This window comes from Papio anubis, chromosome 8 (genome assembly GCF_008728515.1).
Source record: "Papio anubis isolate 15944 chromosome 8, Panubis1.0, whole genome shotgun sequence".
In the NCBI taxonomy this organism is placed as follows: domain Eukaryota; kingdom Metazoa; phylum Chordata; class Mammalia; order Primates; family Cercopithecidae; genus Papio; species Papio anubis.
The window spans coordinates 34,115,170-34,134,251 of NC_044983.1; the positions used below are offsets into that span (position 1 = coordinate 34,115,170).

At 39.8% G+C, this 19,082-nt stretch overlaps 1 protein-coding gene across 7 annotated transcripts in view; it reads left to right on the forward strand.

The window, feature by feature from the left end:
- UNC5D (unc-5 netrin receptor D) overlaps positions 1-19,082 on the forward strand; it is a 576,267-nt gene that overhangs the window by 549,375 nt on the left and 7,810 nt on the right. For all 7 annotated transcript variants that reach the window (XM_009212864.4, XM_009212868.4, XM_009212866.4 and 4 more), the window contains one exon: positions 3,185-3,363. In XM_009212864.4, the coding sequence (XP_009211128.2) occupies positions 3,185-3,363 (179 nt within the window). The remainder of the gene's footprint in view (positions 1-3,184; positions 3,364-19,082) is intronic.

A 19,082-nucleotide genomic window follows, 5' to 3' on the forward strand; every position in this document is an offset into this window, starting at 1 on the left:
ATGTGTAGTAAATTGGAAAATTACTTATTTTTAGACTCTATCTCATATAATACTTTATTCGCCTTCAAATAAGACCACCTTGTCCAGCTTTCTCTGAAGATATCATGCATCAAGGTGGTTTTTCTTCTGCCCCCAGTGAAGAGAGAGCTCAGGCAACAATTTATAGATGCCATGAGGGCTTTCAGAGGCCAATTCTGTCCCTTGGGATCCTTTAGCACAGACACATCCAGTGTTTTCAGTTTCATTGATAAGCCACGTCTTTGGCATTGACAATGACAGCTACCATGTTAATTTGTATAGAATTAAAAAAAAAATCTGCTTCTAGTTTCTATCAGTCAGAAAATATGCAAGGATACTATTCCTACTTGATTTGCATTTTTAGAGACTAGAACAAATTTTACAAACCATGATAAAAATGATGTATCTTGTAACCTAGTTTAAGCAGAAAGAAGCTGAGTAGGTTCATTTTATAACCATTCAATATATCAGAACAGAATTGTCCACTCTGCCTGGAATAACCACCTATCCACCTAATTTCTACTCGGTCAGTGCCTACCCATCTTACAGGCCAACTCAAATGCCTCCTCCATGAAGTCTTTCTTATGGTACTCAGAGAACATTTTCCTTAACCACCCAGCACTGTAGATTTCTTGGCACTTGTCTCGAAACAGGGTGCTATAGTGAAATAAGTACTTGTATAGTTGTTAGGATGTCAGAATTCTAGTTTTACCTATGTCATAAACTACCTGGGTGAAGTTTTCCAGGTTTCATAACCTCTGTGGAGTCTACACAAATGCAAAATAACTGATTAGGAAGTTGGGGCTGAGATAGATAAGGTAGCATCCAAGGTCACTGAACTAGGAAGTGTTGAGTTTTACTCCAAAGTGAGGTCTTTCTGCTTCTAAAAACCATGCTCTTTTCCGTTATACTATGATAACCTCAAATACTAGAATAGTTTTGATGAGTACTGTTTTGTAATATTCCAGGAACATAACTAAAACCAGCAAGTAGAATCTGTTTAATATAATAACGTGTACTTTGAGGTTCCAAGAAGAGCGTGTGATATGCAGCATTTCTCACATGTGTGTGACCATGAAACTGCCATTTCTTGGAATCTCTTCTGAGATATCCTTTTGGAACTGGTGGATTAAGGCATCGTGTTTCCAAAAGCAGAGCCCCCAAAATGCAACCGTATTAAATAGTTACAGAAAGACAAAAATCATTATCAATCATTAATGAAATTTCTGTATCAACCAGTTTTCTCAATTAACAGATTTAAGAACTCTATTTTCAACCTACCAAGCCTGATAGTTTATACTTATGTGACCCCAGCTGCTAGCTGAAAAAGCATCATGGTTGTGTGCCCACATTAGGAAGATATTTAACAGCTGGAAGAGGCATCAGGGCAGGATTTCAGGGAGGGAAGGAACGGCATATGTGAACTTGGAGGGCGCAACAGGTAAGTTTCTAAGGCAAAGGACAGCTTCTTGGAGTTTAAACAGTTCTAACTAGTCCCTTAACTCAATCCTAGATCTGATGCTTTACTTATCCCTTGGATTAGTTTTCTTCTACTACATAACAAACTACCACTAATTTAAAAGCATAAAACAACACTTATTTATTATGTCACAAGACTGAAACCGAAGTGTTGGCCAGGGCGTGTTCTCTGGAGCTCAGGGTCCTTTTCTAAGTTTATTCAGGTTATTGACATCATTTGGTTCCTTATTGCTTTAGGACTAAGGTCTCAATTTTCTTGCTGGCTATTGGCCAGAGGTCACTCTCAGCTCCCAGAAGCCACCTACAGGTCCCAGATACATGACCCCCTCTATAGGAAGCTCATAGACAGGCTGTTTGCTTTCCTCTAGGCCAGGAGAAAAGGTGCCTCCAGACAAGAGCTATCTCCTCTCATTTGAGGACCACCTGATTAGGTCAGGCCCACCCAGAAAAATCTCTTAATTGATTGAGTCAACTGATTAGGGACATTAATTACATCAGCAGAGTCCCTTTTGTTTTATAATCACTGAAGGAATTCAATCAGATAGTTTTCAGTCCTTAAAATTCTGTTAGTCCACTTAATTTATTAGCAACCACTGCAGTCTGGCACATTTCTGTGGGATTTCATGTTGGATATAAGGATTAATACTGAAATGGCAAATTCTTATTGGACAGTTTGAAACCAGAAGCATGTAGGCAGGCAGGAGCCTTCCTGATTGTACCACTATACAGGCTGGTCTATATGTTACTCTGACTCAAGGCTGGCTCTGTTATACCAAAGCAATTTAATTGTGAAACAATTTTATTTAATTTTGAAATAAAGATATTATAAAATCATACAACTTTAGGACTTGGGGAAAAAAAAACAAAATTAAAGGTAATCAACATACAATCATTTCCTTGTAGCTTTCCTGCAAGGCATTTCCTAGTCAGCTCCTTTGATCGACCCCTTCACCATTAGTCAGTTATGACTAGCAGAGGGTCATTCTTCACTCTGAACTGAAATCTGTCATTTGGTAGCTTCTTCCTGCTGATTCTAGAGCTATGCCTGAGAGCCAAAGGAAACAGAAAAAGAGTCTAATTCTGCTCTCACCTGATAGTTTTTTTGTTATTTTGTTTTGTTTTTTGTTTGAGGTGAAGTTTTCCTCTTATTGCCCAGGTTGGAGGGCAATGGTGGGATCTCAACTTACTGCAACTTCCACCTCCCAGTTTTAAGCGATTCTCCTGCCTCAGCCTCCCAAGTAGCTGCAATTATAGGTGCCTGCCACTACGCCCAGCTAATTCTTTGTAATTTTAGTACAGATGGGGTTTCACCATGTTGGCGAGGCTGGTCTCCAACTCCTGACCTCAGGTGATCCACCCACCTTGTCCTCTGAAGGTGCTGGAATTACAAGCATGAGCCACTGTGCCCAGCCTCTGACAGCTCTTTTAATGCTTGAAGCTGGTGATTGTGACTCCCCTGAGTGGAAGAGGCTGTTGTAAATTTCCAGTACACAGTTTATTAGGCTACTAGAGAAGTTCTTTACTATCTTAGAAGAAAGGGGAACTTATCAATGTATTTTATAGAGTCCATCACAACAGGCAAGCGTTTTGTGCATGTGTGTTAACCCAGGTTTTCTTAAAAAATAAAAGTATTGATCAGGACTGCTTTCAGATGGATCTGATCATGCATTCCTTATTTTGTTTATAGAGTGAACGAGAAACCATCACTTTCTTCGCACAAGAGGACAGCACTTTCCCTGCACAGACTGGCCCCAAAGCCTTCAAAATTCCCTACTCCATCAGACAGCGGATTTGTGCTACATTTGATACCCCCAATGCCAAAGGCAAGGACTGGCAGATGTTAGCACAGAAAAACAGCATCAACAGGTAATTGGGGACACCTTCTGGAAGAAGATGTTACTAAGAGAACTTGGAAACATAAAGTGGGCTAAGTGAAACCATGTAGTTTCTGAGCCCCAATATTTTTATGAGTTCCTCTGGCCATATTTCATGTGTGTTCCCACTAAGTGGAGAAAGAGCAAGAATATAACAGTAGGCCAAGCGTGGTGGCTCACGCCTGAAATCCCAGCACTTTGGGAGACTGAGGCAGACAAATGACTTGAGCCTAGAAGTTTGAGACCAGCCTGGGCAACATGGTGAGACCCCATCTCCACAAAAAAATATAAGTAGCTGGGCATGGTGGTGCATGCCAGTAATCCCAGCTGCCTGGGAGGCTGAGGTGAGAGGATCACTTGAACCTGGGTGGTCAAGGCTGCAGAGAGCCAAGATTGCACCACTGCACTCCAACATGGGCACCAGAGTAAGACTCTGTCTCCAAAAAAAAAAAAAAAAAGAGAAAGACACCCTGTGTGACATTTCCTGCTACCTCATTCTGCCTTTTGCAACATTATAGAAAATCCTTACTTTGGTTCTTGGTACCATCTCTAGGTTTGCTAACTGAGTCACCCAAATGGGCATTTAGACTATGTTATCTTGGAGATTGTGAGCGAACAGAGCACTTTCTTAAGCCAGTGATGCAGAAACAAGCAAGCAAATTTCTCACATGTCCCCTCTACTATCGGGTAATCTTAAGCATTCTTTAACCCTTAATGAGGACACACTCAACCTACAAAATCAATTGCCTGAATAGGAATAAAAAAAGTTTGAGGATATCTTTTGGGTCTGAAGCCAGAGGATGTAAAATAAGCAAAAGTTTGCCTAGGCACCATGAATGAACATGCTGCTAAAACTGACACTGTTCATTACTGCACTAACATTTCTAGTTGAGAGTAGAATAGAGAGATCCATAATGGGCTTTATTACTTTAGATGAGACAGGCAGGGGTGATGCTCTCCAGGGCAACACTGATGGCCAGGCAGGTCTGGGCTCAGCTTGAGGGATACGCAGCATCCCTGCATTGAAAAATGACATCTCCTCTCCCTATAAGCCCTCTGAATGCCCCAAAATGAATAGAAAAGAGAACATATTTTGCCAGAACCATTTTATTTCTCTTTCCTTTGGTATTATTATTTTTTTTTTTCCTTTCAGGCAAAGCCTTATTTTCTTACTGTTTGGTTTGCTCTGTCATTTTCATTTTTTGTTCTTTACTTTCACAGACATCCTACCTGACTCTTTCTTCTCTGAAAGGGAGGGTAGATGTCTGCCAAGAAGGGATGGAGTGCTGCTCTCTGTTTCAAAAGGGATCCAGAAGCCAAGAATGAAGGACACAACTAGAAATCAGTCAGGCTCAGAGAGGAAAGTCAAGACGGAGGCATTTTTGCAAGAGAAAACTGAATTTACAGAGACAGGCAAGCCCAAAAAGAATAGACACATGTTTGAAAAGGCATATATTGAAAATGAAAGAAACAAAAATGTATGAGTGTACAGGGGAAAAAATTAGATTGAATATTTCCCAGCAACTCTGACAAAAGATGAGATGTCTTGTCTATAATCAGTGAACACCATGACTGTGTCAATTTCCCTTTCTGATCAACATGGATCCAAAAATGAAAAATGAACCCAGAAAACATAACATGGTTAAAAAAGAACAGTGAACGGGACTCAGAAGATCTGCATGAGAGCCTTGATTCTGTTACCAATACCAGTCTGCCTAAATGAGTCACTTACTATCCCTGTGTTTCTTTTTCTAGAAATGCAATTGAATCTGAACTATGTTAAGTCTAATTCATGCTGGCTATAAAAGTTGATGATTTTTTAAGTCACCATTTAGAAAAAATAATTGTCTCAAAATACCTGTGTGCCCATAGATGCTATCATTAATTTGCTGAATGAGCATTACATGTTCCTACCTTATTACATTTTATTCTCCATTTATAGTACACATAAGAGAACTACAGGGAGTACCTCCAAAATCATCAGTTTCTGACCTTGCACAGTAGGGAAAATGCATTTCAAACTGGGAGACTTAAGTTTAACAGCCTTTTATATCTGGACACTTATGAGCAGTCAGTGACTACCCCGGAGCCAACTGCCCCCTTCTGTGTCTGGGGCCATCCATAAAACCTGAGTGCCCATATGCCTGTTGGCTTACTTGTTTTTGTTTTTCTCTAAGATCCCATCTCCAGGAAAATTTTGTTGACATAATTCATATAACCTATTTCATGGAAAATTTCTAACACAGTATCCAGAATATGTAGATTCTTAATAAATGCTAGTTTTTCCCCCTTGACATTTTCACAATCCATAGCAAATTAGAATAGCATGAATATATGGAATCTACTTCTATCTTTAAATCTTATATAGCCTGGCTCACACCTGTAATCCAAAGTGGAAGTGTCGCTTGAGGCCACAAGTTCAAGGCCAGCCTGCACTTAGGGAGAACCCTGTATCTACAAAGAATTAACAAATTAGCTGGGTGCAGTGACTCATGCCTGTAATCCCAGCACTTTGGGAGGCCAAGGCGGGTGGATCACAAGGTCAGGAGTTCGAGACCAGCCTGACCAACATGGTGAAACCCTGTCTCTACTAAAAATACAAAAATTAGCCGGGCATGGTGGCAGGCACCTGTAATCCCTTCTACTCTGGAGGCTGTGGCAGGAGAATTGCTTGAACCCAGGAGGCAGAGGTTGCAGTGAGCCAAGATCGCGCCACTGAATTCTAGCCGGGGTGACAGAGAGAGACTCCGTCTCAACAAATTAGCCAGGCATAGTGGTATATGCCTCTTGCCCCAGCTATTTGGAAGGCTGAGGCAGGAGGATTGCTTGAGCCCAGGAGTTTGAGGCTGCAGTGAGCTATGATTGCGCCACTGCACTCCAGCCTAGGTGACAGAGCAAGACCCTGATTCAAAACAATAATATTAAATAAATGAAAACCTTATACAGTGAACATGTCAATTTCACTGAGTGTCATTCCCTACCTTTTTCTTTAATCTCTAGCTTTACTCTCAAAAAGTAGTTGAATTATGGAGTAAAAATGATTTAAACTAAGAGCCAGCAAACTTATTTTTTCTGTAAAGGACCAGACAGGAAAGAGTTTAGGCCATATGGGATCTGTCGCAACTACTCGGCAACTATTCAACTCTGATGCTGTAACAGGAAAGCAGCCAGAGAGAGTCTGTAAACAAATAGACATGACTGTGGGCCAGTGTGCTGTATTCACAAAAATAGACAACGACCCATATTTGGCCTACAGTTTGTAGTTTGCTGACCCCTGATTTAAGTGAATTTGCCTTGATTTAGTAAAACTTCCATAGGATGTTATTGGCTCTATCTTCAAGTGAAAGAAGAAGGGAGGAAAAGAAAGGGGGAAGAAGATGTGTACAAGATGCAGACAGAGCACCAGCTTCACAGGCAGACCACTAAGTGTGGTTACTTGGTGACCATGGGCTCTAGGCATTTTCATTCTTGTGTTTGGAGATTTACTATGATCACACTAAACTAGCTTCCTTCGTTCTGCAGGTTAGAAAACACATTCTAACCTTCAAATAATGGGTGTGAGGCTGCCATTTCCAAAAACATCAGCCTTCATGTCTTAAGTAGTACTGAGAAAGCTGACAATGTCAGTATGTCCGAGTAAGGATATTTTTATAATTTGAGAAAGTAAAATGAAATCTTTTAACAGGGCCACCAAAATACTTGGAGAAGAATAGGAGAAAACTACTCACAGCCATCTTGCACTCTGTTAGCTAATTCTATTTTGCAGAAATTGTTAAGTTCCCTTTCTGTTTTTAGTACTGTCCCAAAGACAACAGGGATTTTTTTGGATGTAATCTGTCACAACTTCCCATTGTGAAAACCCCAAACCATTGTCTTTGCTCTCTTATGATTCCAAATAATATAGTCTAGAACTAATAGTAAATGTTTTAATACATAGAAATCTAAAATTGTCTCTCTGCCAATATTATTGAGTAAGAAAGCTATGATTAGCTTAGGATTTCATCAACCCTGAGATCACAAAAAGGTGATCACAGTGTACATAGTCATTCTCTTCAGGCAGTTTACCTACCTTGATCTTGTGACAACACTTTCGCCTGGCTCTTCCCCTCCATCCAATTCCAAAAAGCGTTTAAAAGCTAGTAAAACTACTGCCCTCAAATCATTAAGGAAGACTTTCAAAACAAGTGGAAGAAAACATTTGCTTTTACTTTATTGCCAGTGAAAATGTTTTCTTACCCTCCTTTTGGTAAATGCAAATGTCACCGATGATAATATGCCTTTTTGCCAATCATGTTTCTACTTAGATCTGAATAGGAAAGAAAAGACAGGGAATGTAAAGTTAAAAGCTTAGCAGTCGATGAGGATGCGAGAAATGTCAGGAGTGTGTGCTGTACGGCTGGCAACACAGGTGGCCTTGCCGCTCGCCTGGCATATGGATCACACTAAATAAGCTACACAGCCTAGCAAAGAATGTCATAGATAACAGTTGCAGTTATAGATTCTGTGAGCAAACTTTGACTATTACTCAGAGTTCATACTTGCTGCATTTCAAAGCTGAGATTGCACATTTATTCTGAAAATTCAGCTGTAATAACTCCATTTCAACACTCTTGGCCACCTGTGATTGGTAGATGTAAAATAAGGAATTGGTCATGCAGGGGGTAGGTGGTAGGGAGCAATGCAGAGGACTTAACAAATTAAATGTTGGAAACTAACTGCTTTACGTAGAAGTGTTCCACCATATCTAAACTTCCACAGTGCTTTGTATTTTTTAGATACTTTTTATTTTTTAATTACAGTTAAACATATGGAGAGAGGACCATCTACTTGGGGGTTATTCAATAAATATTTTTCTAATGAATGATATGAACTCTTTCACAGGAGAGTGGCTTTTGTTTGTTTTGAGATGGAGTCTTTCTCTGTTGCCCACGCTGGAGTGCAGTGCCACAATCTCAGCTTACTGCAACCCCCACTTCCTGGGTTCAAGCGATTCTCCTGCCTCAGCCTCCAGAGTAGCTGGGATTACAAGCATGAGCCACCACGCCTGGCTAGTTTTTGTATTTTTGCAGAGATGGGGTTTCACCATGTGGGGCAGGCTGGTCTCGAACTCCTGGTCTCAAGTAATCTTCCTGCCTCTGCCTCCCAAAGTGCTAAGATTACAGGCATGTGCCACCACGCCTAGCCAGGAGAGTGTTCCTGACCGTAAAAACCTGCTTCCTAATAAACAGAATTGATATGAACAAGCATCAAGGGATCTTGAAAATGAGTCTTAAAACAGGCTACATGGCTGATATTTTGGAAGATTCGTGTCTTTTCCCTCAGATCTTAATAGTACCTGAAATTCTACTATTAGATCATTCTTCTGTGATGCCTCCTAATTTTCATATTCCAGAAACCCTTGTGAAAACACAGCCAGCTTGACCAAGTTGCTATGGGAACAGATTCATGAGATGGGAAGAGATCCATGAGATATGGGCAGATGAGTAGAGGGGAGGCCGCCACATTGGAAGAAAAGATTCCAAAATGGAAAGCAGCAGATAAATGATATCTTATTAACAGTGTTTCCCAGTGCCCTCCTCAATAGTATATTTGTTTGAACATGTATAAGCACTTCCCTGGGAAAACATATTTCTTATTGGTCTGCTAGTTAAAATGTTTCAAACACACTTCAGATTTGAGAGTTAATGGGTTATGGTGTAAAAACTGTATAGGTGAAATTCCTCATATCTCATGGCTGACATGCTGTGCTATAATTTGTTTCCTATGAAATCTTTTAACAGGGCCTTTAATGAGAAACAGAATCTTCTCTCATTGAGGTGCTATCTTTTCATTTCCTCTGTCCATCCTATTCATTGAATGCAAAGGAACAGTGAGATGGCCAGAAAGTCGAGGGAAAGGATGGAGGAAGGCCCCAAGGCAGCTTAGCAATCTGTTTCTGAATAACTGTTGAGAACTCACCTGAGGTAGGACAATCCTAGAGCCAGGTTTCTTTGAAGTGAAGGAAGAAGGGAGGAAAAAAGAGAAGAAGATGAGTACAAGATGCAGACAGAGCACCGGCTTCACAGGCAGATCACTAAGTGTGGTTACTTGGTGACCGTGGGCTCTAGGTATTTTCATTCTTGTGTTTGGGGATTTACTATGATCACACTAAACTAAGCTTTCTTGGTTCTGCAGGTTAGAAAACACATTCTAACCTTCAAATAATGGGTGTGAGGCTGCCATTTCCAAAAACATCAGCCTTCATGTCTTAAGTAGTACTGAGAAAGCTGACAATGTCAGAATATCTGAGTAAGGATGTTTTTATAATTTGAGAAATTAAAATCCTATGAATGATTTATCTAATTTATGAGAAAATATTTTAAGTGATTAACTATTTCCTTTTATTTACTTGTCAAGTTTTATTACCTGGTTCTAGAAACCAGATGACTCTTCTAAGAAGAATGATTGGATAGGGAGATAGTATTATACGTAGGTCGTTGTGGTCAAAAATACAATGAAGCCCAAATCAGATTTTTTTTGGTTCTGGTCCAGTGTGGACTTAGGCAGGGTCCAAAATTTAAAAAGTCCTTGCAGTGAAGCCAGAGGGGCCCAACACAGCAAAGTGGTAGAGATTTGGGCTTTATTTTGTCAAAGCCAATGACTCATGAAACTGCCCGCTAATATGAAGCTGAACACAGACAGCTCTGGGACACACTTAGCCATGAACAAGCTGTATATGGTTTCTAAGTGGCAGGTGCTCATCCTAAAGACAATGTGGAAAATAAACTTTTTATGTTCCTGCAAGAGAACTAAAGTTATGCTCCCACTGTGAGCTCCAGGGAATGCTGACAAGGGGTGTCACATTTCTTCTAGGCAGTGTGGGTGGGTGGCAGTGTGTGTGTGTGTGTGTGTGTGTGCGCGCGCGCGCGTGCGCACTAGGCTTTGAAGGAAAAGGTTTCCTTCCTATAAACGAATGTTTTCAGAAAAGACAGGCATGCCAAAATCCCTTTATAGCCTAAATAGTCCCCTTCACAAATGCTGTTTCAAATAGTACTGAAAAAAGTTAACAATGTCAGTACATCTGAATAAGGATGTTTACATAATTTGAGACTGTAAAATCCTAGGAATGATTGTATCTAATTTATTAGTGTCCTTTAAGTGATTAACTGTTTCTTTTCAATTATTTGTGAGGTTTTATCATCTTTTCATTTCCCAAATTGAGAAACTGTCATAGGCTTATCCTGTCAGGAATGAAACTGGAGAATTGAAAACAGGGACTACAACCGACTCTGTTCTCATTTGGCAACAGACAGTCCTCAAGGATCCAGGGCTCTCATACATTTCCAAAAAAAGAATTCTTGCTTTTTTCCAAGAACCAGATAATGAAATAAGTAAAAGGATAATGATGAGGGAAATTTTATTGCCAAATTAATTGGCCTGAAATAATTAATGCACCACTTTTAGAACAAGGCAGACTGGAACTCAGCATGTTTTCAGGTGCCCATGTCCTTCCCTTTTGGGTTTTCCATGCCAGCTTCCTCTCACTGGAAGATCCTGGGGGGACAGCAGGAACTATACGGTGCTCATCTCTTGCTTAGTCTTTAAAACTGCAACACTGGCTTGCTTTATCCTGCGGGCTGCTTTGCTGCTTGTTGACTACCTAGTGAAGTTGAAGTTTGGGGATGAAAGCTTGATGAATGGGGCAAATGCTTATGGTGTGTTCAACTACTGCTCTTGAGGATAAATGGCTTTTCTCTTCTATTTGCATTTAAAGAGGCATATGGAAGGTTGGTTTTGGTCACATAAGAGGCTTTCATTAAATTAGACAATTAAAACGATAGCAGAGATATTAATATTTTTCCATTATGACTGTGTTTCAATTCTCTATCTGGAGGTATATAGTAGGATTATAAACTGTTTTTGTAATGATGTTTTCCAATTTATTACAGGCAGTTTAACTTTGTTTTTACCTTTTGTACTGACAGACTACTCAAAAAGATTTTTTTTTTTTTTTTTTTTTTGAGACGGAGCCTCACCCTGCCACCCAGGCTGGAGTGCAATGGTGCCATCTAGGCTCACTGAAACCCCTGCCTTCCGGGTTCAAGCGATTCTCCTGCCTCAGCCTCCCAAGTAACTGGGATTACAGGCCCCTGCCACCACGGCCGACTAATTTTTTGTATTTTTAGTAGAGATGGGGTTTCACCATGTTGGCCAGGCTGGTCTTGAACTCCTGACCTTGTGATCCACATTCCTCGGCCTCCCAAAGTGCTGGGATTACAAGCATGAGCCATTGTGCCTGGCCCAGAAGATCTTTTAAAAATACGCTTTTTAATAGCTAAATTAAAAACAGTGGCCAGGCATGGTGGCTCACATCTATAGTTCCCACACTTTGAGAAGCCAAGATGGGACAATCACTTGATCTCAGGGAGCTCAAGGTGAGCCCTGGCAACATAGTAAGACCCCATCTCTACCAAAAATAATTTTTTAAAAAAATTTAGCCGGGCATGGTGATGCTCACCTGTGGTCCTAGCTACTTGGGAGTCTGAGAAGGGAGGATCACTTGAACCTGAGAGGTCAAAGCTGCAGTGAGCTATGATCGCACCACTGCACTCCAGCCTGGGCAATAGAGTGAGACCCTATCTTGGAAAAAAAAAAAAAAAGAGTCTTATGTAAGTAGCAACAATTTCTAAACAGTTAAACTCGCTGCCCTCATGTCACAGGTACAACTGCTCCCTTATATTTGAAAGTGTTGGGCAAAAGCCCAAATTCTGAAGGAAATTATTTCATGTACCTGGGTTGAGGTGACTTCTCTGCTAAGGATGTAGGGCTGCAACTCAAATGTGATCTCCTGGTATATTTCAATATGAAATTCATTCTCACAAGCAGTCATGGGAAGAGCTTTACAGCTTGCAAATAGGTAGATTTTCCTCCTGGTACCATGGTTCTGAGTAACTGAAATAAAAGCTTTGTTATCTGGAATTTTGAATGAAGCGAGGCCCTTACACACTCAGAATGCTGAGCTGGGCTGACTCCAGCTGGAAGTACAAGGTGCCCTTGGTAGCTCTTCAGTGTACCTCCCCAGGGCTAAGACAGAGCCTGAGCCTGTGCCTTCCTCTCCATTCCTGTTATCTAATCTCTTTGTTAACTGATGGAGGATTTAGATGTGCTAGTCCCTAAAACATTTGCATTTGAATACTCAGGGATTTGGGAAGATCTGAAAGCTTTCACAGTCCTAAAGAAAGGGTGGTATCTCTAGCCACTTTTCCTTTTCATAAAATTAGCCCTGTGTTGCAATAATTTATAAAGACCTATAAGGCAAAATTCTATCATGGTTCCTCAATTCTCTACCCCACCTTTATATCTCCAAAAAAAAAAAAAAAAAAAAAAAAAAAAAACAGAAGGCTCAATAACTATTTCCAAAAATCCTCAAATCTAAGGTTTTATTATTTTAACAAGGTTATTAGTTTAAAGATACATTCTGAAAATTAAGATTCTATATAAAAATTTGGGTTTTAACTCATATCCACCATTGTAAGTTGGTCTATGTCTAGCAGGTGAAATTGGTAAGGTCAAGATTCAGAAGTTTCCAGTTCTGTCCTGGCTTCTACATAAAGCATGGGCTTTTAATTGAAGCCAAGGGATGGAGATAGAGAAGTCTCAGAAAGATAAAATTAATCATGGTAATAAAACAAATCCCCTGGAACTCAGGTGTATAGAAAGCATTTAAGCACAAGAAAACAAAATTAAATTTAATAAACCATTAGTACTCAATGAACTTACATAGATGAATGTATTCAGCTGTCTTCGCCTAAGGTTTAATCTGCTTGTCTCTGTATTTTACAGTTTTTTTTTTTTTTTAATTTATTATTATTATACTGTAAGTTGTAGGGTACATGTGCATAACGTGCAGGTTTGTTACATATGTATACTTGTGCCTTGTTGGTGTGCTGCACCCATCAACTCGTCATTTACATCAGGTATAACTCCCAATGCAATCCCTCCCCCCTCCCCCCTCCCCATGATAGACCCCGGTGTGTGATGTTCCCCTTCCTGAGTCCAAGTGATCTCATTGTTCAGTTCCCACCTATGAGTGAGAACATGCGGTGTTTGGTTTTGTGTTCTTGTGATAGTTTGCTAAGAATGATGGTTTCCAGCTGCATCCATGTCCCTACAAAGGACACAAACTCATCCTTTTTTATGGCTGCATAGTATTCCATGGTGTATATGTGCCACATTTTCTTAATCCAATCTGTCACTGATGGACATTTGGGTTGATTCCAAGTCTTTGCTATTGTGAATAGTGCTGCAATAAACATACGTGTGCATGTGTCTTTAGAGCAGCATAATTTATAATCCTTTGGGTATATACCCAGTAATGGGATGGCTGGGTCATATGGTACATCTAGTTCTAGATCCTTGAGGAATCGCCATACTGTTTTCCATAATGGTTGAACTAGTTTACAATCCCACCAACAGTGTAAAAGTGTTCCTATTTCTCCACATCCTCTCCAGCACCTGTTGTTTCCTGACTTTTGAATGATCGCCATTCTAACTGGTGTGAGATGGTATCTCATTGTGGTTTTGATTTGCATTTCTCTGATGGCCAGTGATGATGAGCATTTTTTCATGTGTTTGTTGGCTGTATGAATGTCTTCTTTTGAGAAATGTCTATTCATATCCTTTGCCTACTTTTTGATGGGGTTGTTTGTTTTTTTCTTGTAAATTTGTTTGAGTTCTTTGTAGGTTCTGGATATTAGCCCTTTGTCAGATGAGTAGATTGCAAAAATTTTCTCCCATTCTGTAGGTTGCCTGTTCACTCTAATGGTAGTTTCTTTTGCTGTGCAGAAGCTCTTTAGTTTAAAGAGATCCCATTTGTCAATTTTGGCTTTTGCTGCCGTTGCTTTTGGTGTTTTAGACATGAAGTCTTTGCCCATGCCTATGTCCTGAATGGTACTACCTAGGTTTTCCTCTAGGATTTTTATGGTATTAGGTCTAACATTTAAGTCTCTAATCCATCTTAAATTAATTTTCGTATAAGGAATAAGGAAAGGATCCAGTTTCAGCTTTCTACTTATGGCTAGCCAATTTTCCCAGCACCATTTATTAAATAGGGAATCCTTTCCCCATTTCTTGTTTCTCTCAGGTTTGTCAAAGATCAGATGGCTGTAGATGTGTGGTATTATTTCTGAGGACTCTGTTCTGTTCCATTGGTCTATATCTCTGTTTTGGTACCAGTACCATGCTGTTTTGGTTACTGTAGCCTTGTAGTATAGTTTGAAGTCAGGTAGCGTGATGCCTCCAGCTTTGTTCTTTTGTATTTTACAGTTTATCTGTGCTCACTCAGAGTTCCAAAGGAAAAGATAAAGTCATTGAGTCTATAGGGCTTAGGGAAATGAATTGAAGACAAAATGATGCTAAAGTAAATTCCTAAAATTTAGAGATTAGATTGTTTAGGCCAGGCGCAACAGCTGAGACCTGTAATCTCAGCGCTTTGTGAGGCAAAGATGGGCTGATTACTGGAGGCCAGGAGTTCGAGACCAGCCTGTGCAACATGGCAAACCCCCATATCTACTAAAAATATAAAAATTAGCTGGACATGGTGGCACATGCCTGTAATCCCAGCTATTCGGGAGTCTGAAGCATAAGAATTGCTGAAACCTGGGAGGTGAAGGTTGCAGTGAACTGAGATCACACCACTGCACTCCAGCCTGGGAGACAGAATGAGACTCTGTCTCAAAACTAAAATAATTAATAAATAACAAATAGAGAGTAGCTCATTTACATCTGCATGTTATATAACATCTTAATGACATTGCAAAAAATAAATCTTAGTTTTCAGAATTACCTCCATTGATCAGAATTTGAAAAGGCTATATCAAAAGGTTCCCTGGAATCAGTGCATAAAAAAGTTAACAATTTGAAGCATCTAAGATGAGGGTAGTATGTATTCACTTCCTTAAAAATTTGTCAAAGAAAAAAAGTTTCATTTTCAGGCATCTATGTGAATATTCAGGATTACTATTTTTGCTAATGTTCTGGTTCCATTTCAAAAAAAAAAAAAACAAGCACTCAGGAAATTGCTTAAAATCAACTATTGCTGTGAACTCTGTTTTGTGGTACTGTATTAACAATGTTCCCTGAATGGTGTGTACATTTACCTGCCGGTGTCCAAATGCACACAGCATTATGAGGAGAAATGGGTCACATAGATTAGGATCCAAATAATTTCACAAGGAGATGAGATAGATACATTGTATACCAATTTCATAAAATCATAATGCATTTACACGCATGTAAGCAGCAAAATAATTCAACTCTCTTTGAGAAGTAGCCTATTGCATTGAGATTTTAGGTATATGTATATATATATATTTTTGAGATGAAGTCTTGCTCTGTCGCCCAGGTTGGAATGCAGTGGCGCAATCTTGGCTCACTGCAACCTCTGCTCCTGGGTTCAAGCAATTCTTGTGCTTCAGCCTCTCAAGTAGCTGGGACTACAGGCAACTGCCACCATCCCAGCTAATTTTTATATTTTTAGTAGAGACAGGGCTTTGGTCAGGCTGGTCTCGGACTCCTTACCTCAGGTGATCTGCCCACCTCGGCCTCCCAAAGTGCTGGGATTACAGGCATGAGCCATCACGCTAAGCCTATATATTATTCTATTGTAAACAGATAAATGTAGTTTAATAGCGAGAGAAACACGCTCACCCGTCCAAACCCAAAGAATAGACTCAGAGGCACAAAGAACAGAGAAAGTGAGACTTTTTAATAGTGGTCTTGCAAGATCAGGTGTCTGGTAGACAGGCATACCTGGGGCAGCTACAGAAGGTAATTTATCTCCTAGCACACAAGTCCCTCCTCCAGTTCCTCATTGCTCAAGTACTATGGGAACAATCTTCCTGGATGTCACCTAAGTTTCATTATCCTCCTTATAAGGTTATACCCTGTCACATTCCCTGCTTAAGTTTTGATTTCCCAATAATGAAACTTTCTTCCCTGTTATGGACTGACCCCTCCTCTACATTCTGTTCACTTATCGCGACCTTCTAGGTGCATGAGCTGTGTGGTTTGTTACATTCGTAGTGCTTAGATTTATAATGTCTTGAAAATGGCATTTAAAATGCCATTTAAATGTTTTCTCACAATAGGATATCTGTTAACTGCAAAGCTGATTCTACTATTTTTAATAAGACCAATACATTCTTCTGTGTATGTATTAAAATTTAGCGGAATTTGAGATTTATGTTGTGCTGAATGTGCTTGTGTAAATTCAAAGTATAAATTTAAAATTTGCTTTGGGGAGCACATTTCACTTGCTACAATATGTTCAGAGATCTGTGCCAAGAGAGTTATATTTCTGCCTCTTTTGATCATTTAGCTTCCTTTAGCCGTGGGTGCCTATTCCACAAACCAGGACATTTGCGGGACTTTTCAGAACCATGTGACTGGCAGGAGTCATTCTCCGGTCCTTCTCTTACTTGAGGCAGGTGTACTCACCAATATTTTTAATATTGTGTTAAGACAATGATTCATCAGAAGCCTCAAAACCTACTTTTTATGCCTCTCTAACAGTTCTGTTATTGCGTTTTTATGCCCTGGTGTTCCTGTCATGTCTTGAAATGTCAAAGATTCCCAAACATTTACCTAGGATAAAGTTCTCAGAGTGCCTGAGGCAGGACACAGAGCTAGAGATTCAGCAACTTTGGCCATCTACTTGCTTATTTCAAATGCAGGAAGTTCCACCTGATATTCTTTCAAATGACTACTAGCTATGGAAACCTACTTTAGGTTATAAGACAGCAGAGGAGCGAGGTCAGCATGGTGGCCTGCAGGCCACATCTGACCCACCACCTACTTGTATACAGCCCATGAGCTAAGGATAGTTTTCACATTTTTAAATGGTCTGGAAAAAAGTCAAAAGAGTAATATTGTGCCACACATGAAATCTGTGTGACAATCAAATATCAGTGTGCCACATGAAGTTTTATTGGCACACAGCCACGCTCATTCACTTAACATATTGTTTCTGTTTTTGCAATACCAAGGCACAGTAGAGTAGCAGCAACACTGAGCATATGTGGTCCCCAAAACCAAAAACATTGACTATCTGGTCATTTACAGAGAAAGTTTGTCAACCCCGGTATAGAATAGACTGTTAACTTTTAAGATAGTAGGATCACAAAGATTCTAGTAATTCCCATAGGGCAAAAGTTCATTGTTGTTCAATGGCAAATACAAAATGTAAATATAAATCCTTAATAAGGAGAAAGTACTGCTGTTTTTGTCATTGTAGCTGTTGTTTTTAAAACAACAATAGAGATCATAAAGAATCATTTACCCGTGCTAGAAACAAAAGAATGTCCATGGTCATCATTCTCATGATGGATATAAAAGAAGATTGTCACATAGGCGACCCATAGCCCACTCAGGCCTTGTCTCTCAGTTTGCCTCTCTCCTAGCTGTTCTTTCAGTTTGCCTTCTACCTGGGTTTTGTTGACAGTGTTTGTAGGAGTATATTGCAACTTTCCCTACAAACATCTCTACATGACAAGGAACAAGTGCCTATACTCAAAGTTGTTCGGTTTTGTTTTTGTCTTTTTTTGAGACAGGGTCTCACTGTTGCCCAGCCTGGAATGCAGTGGTACAATCATAGCCCACTGCAGCTTTGAACTCATTGGCTTACATGAGCCTCCTACCGGAGCCTCCTGAGTAGCTGGGACTACAGGTGTGCACCACTGCACCCTGGCTAATTTATTTTATTTTTGTGGAGACAGAGGTCTTGCTGTGTTTTCCAGTCTGGTCTTGAACTCCTGGCCTCAAGTGATTCTCCCACCTGGGTCTCCCCAAATGCTGACATTATAGGCTTGAGCCACCATACTCAGCCAAAACAAATTTCTTAAATAAGAGGAACTCGGATCCCTTCAACTACTTAAGCAGGATTTGCTTTGCCATTTCTATTAGTATAGAAATGAATAACCATTAAAGAAAAAAGAAAAGGAGGAAGGAAAGAAAAGACAAAAGAAAAACTAGAGAGAATGTTTTTAAGCTGGCCTTTTCTATTTCACAATTAAAGATGTCTATTAGTGGAACATACTTGTAGTGCTATTTGGGAACCAACTGACTATAAACAGGATCTTAAGACCTTTGAATAAAATAGCACTTTATTCACTCAGAATTACTGTGTGTGTGTGTGCATGCATCTGTGGCTCTTGTAAATGGCAACTCATCCTTAAAAGCTTGTCTGTCGTCCGAGTGCTTCACTCTACATCAGTGCTCTTTGTGACCATAAGCTGGGTGTGGTGAGGGAAAGTAATACCATCCTCAAAATAGGAAATACTTGGCTGGCTCTGGAAAATCTTTTCAACTCATCAGAATTTACCAGAGATGACATTTCTATCCTTACTGTAAAAGTCCCTGTGAAAAACAGTGATCTTTAATCTTTTGTGTTTTGTCTTCATCATAGAAAAGTTATTGTCCTAAAGATTACCATGCTTTTACTGAAGATACCATGTCATCTTAAAAAGCATTGTAGGAATCAATTACTTGGCTGAAGAATGTTGAATAAACACCTGTCGTAGTATTATCATAAGTGCTGTAGCAGATTCAGAAAATCAATAGATATGATCCTTACCCTTCAGGTGTTTGTGGTCAAATTGGGAAGGCAGAACTAAAACACACACACACGCTCACACACACACGAAATATATAAGCATTTTTTTCACATGAAAGTTA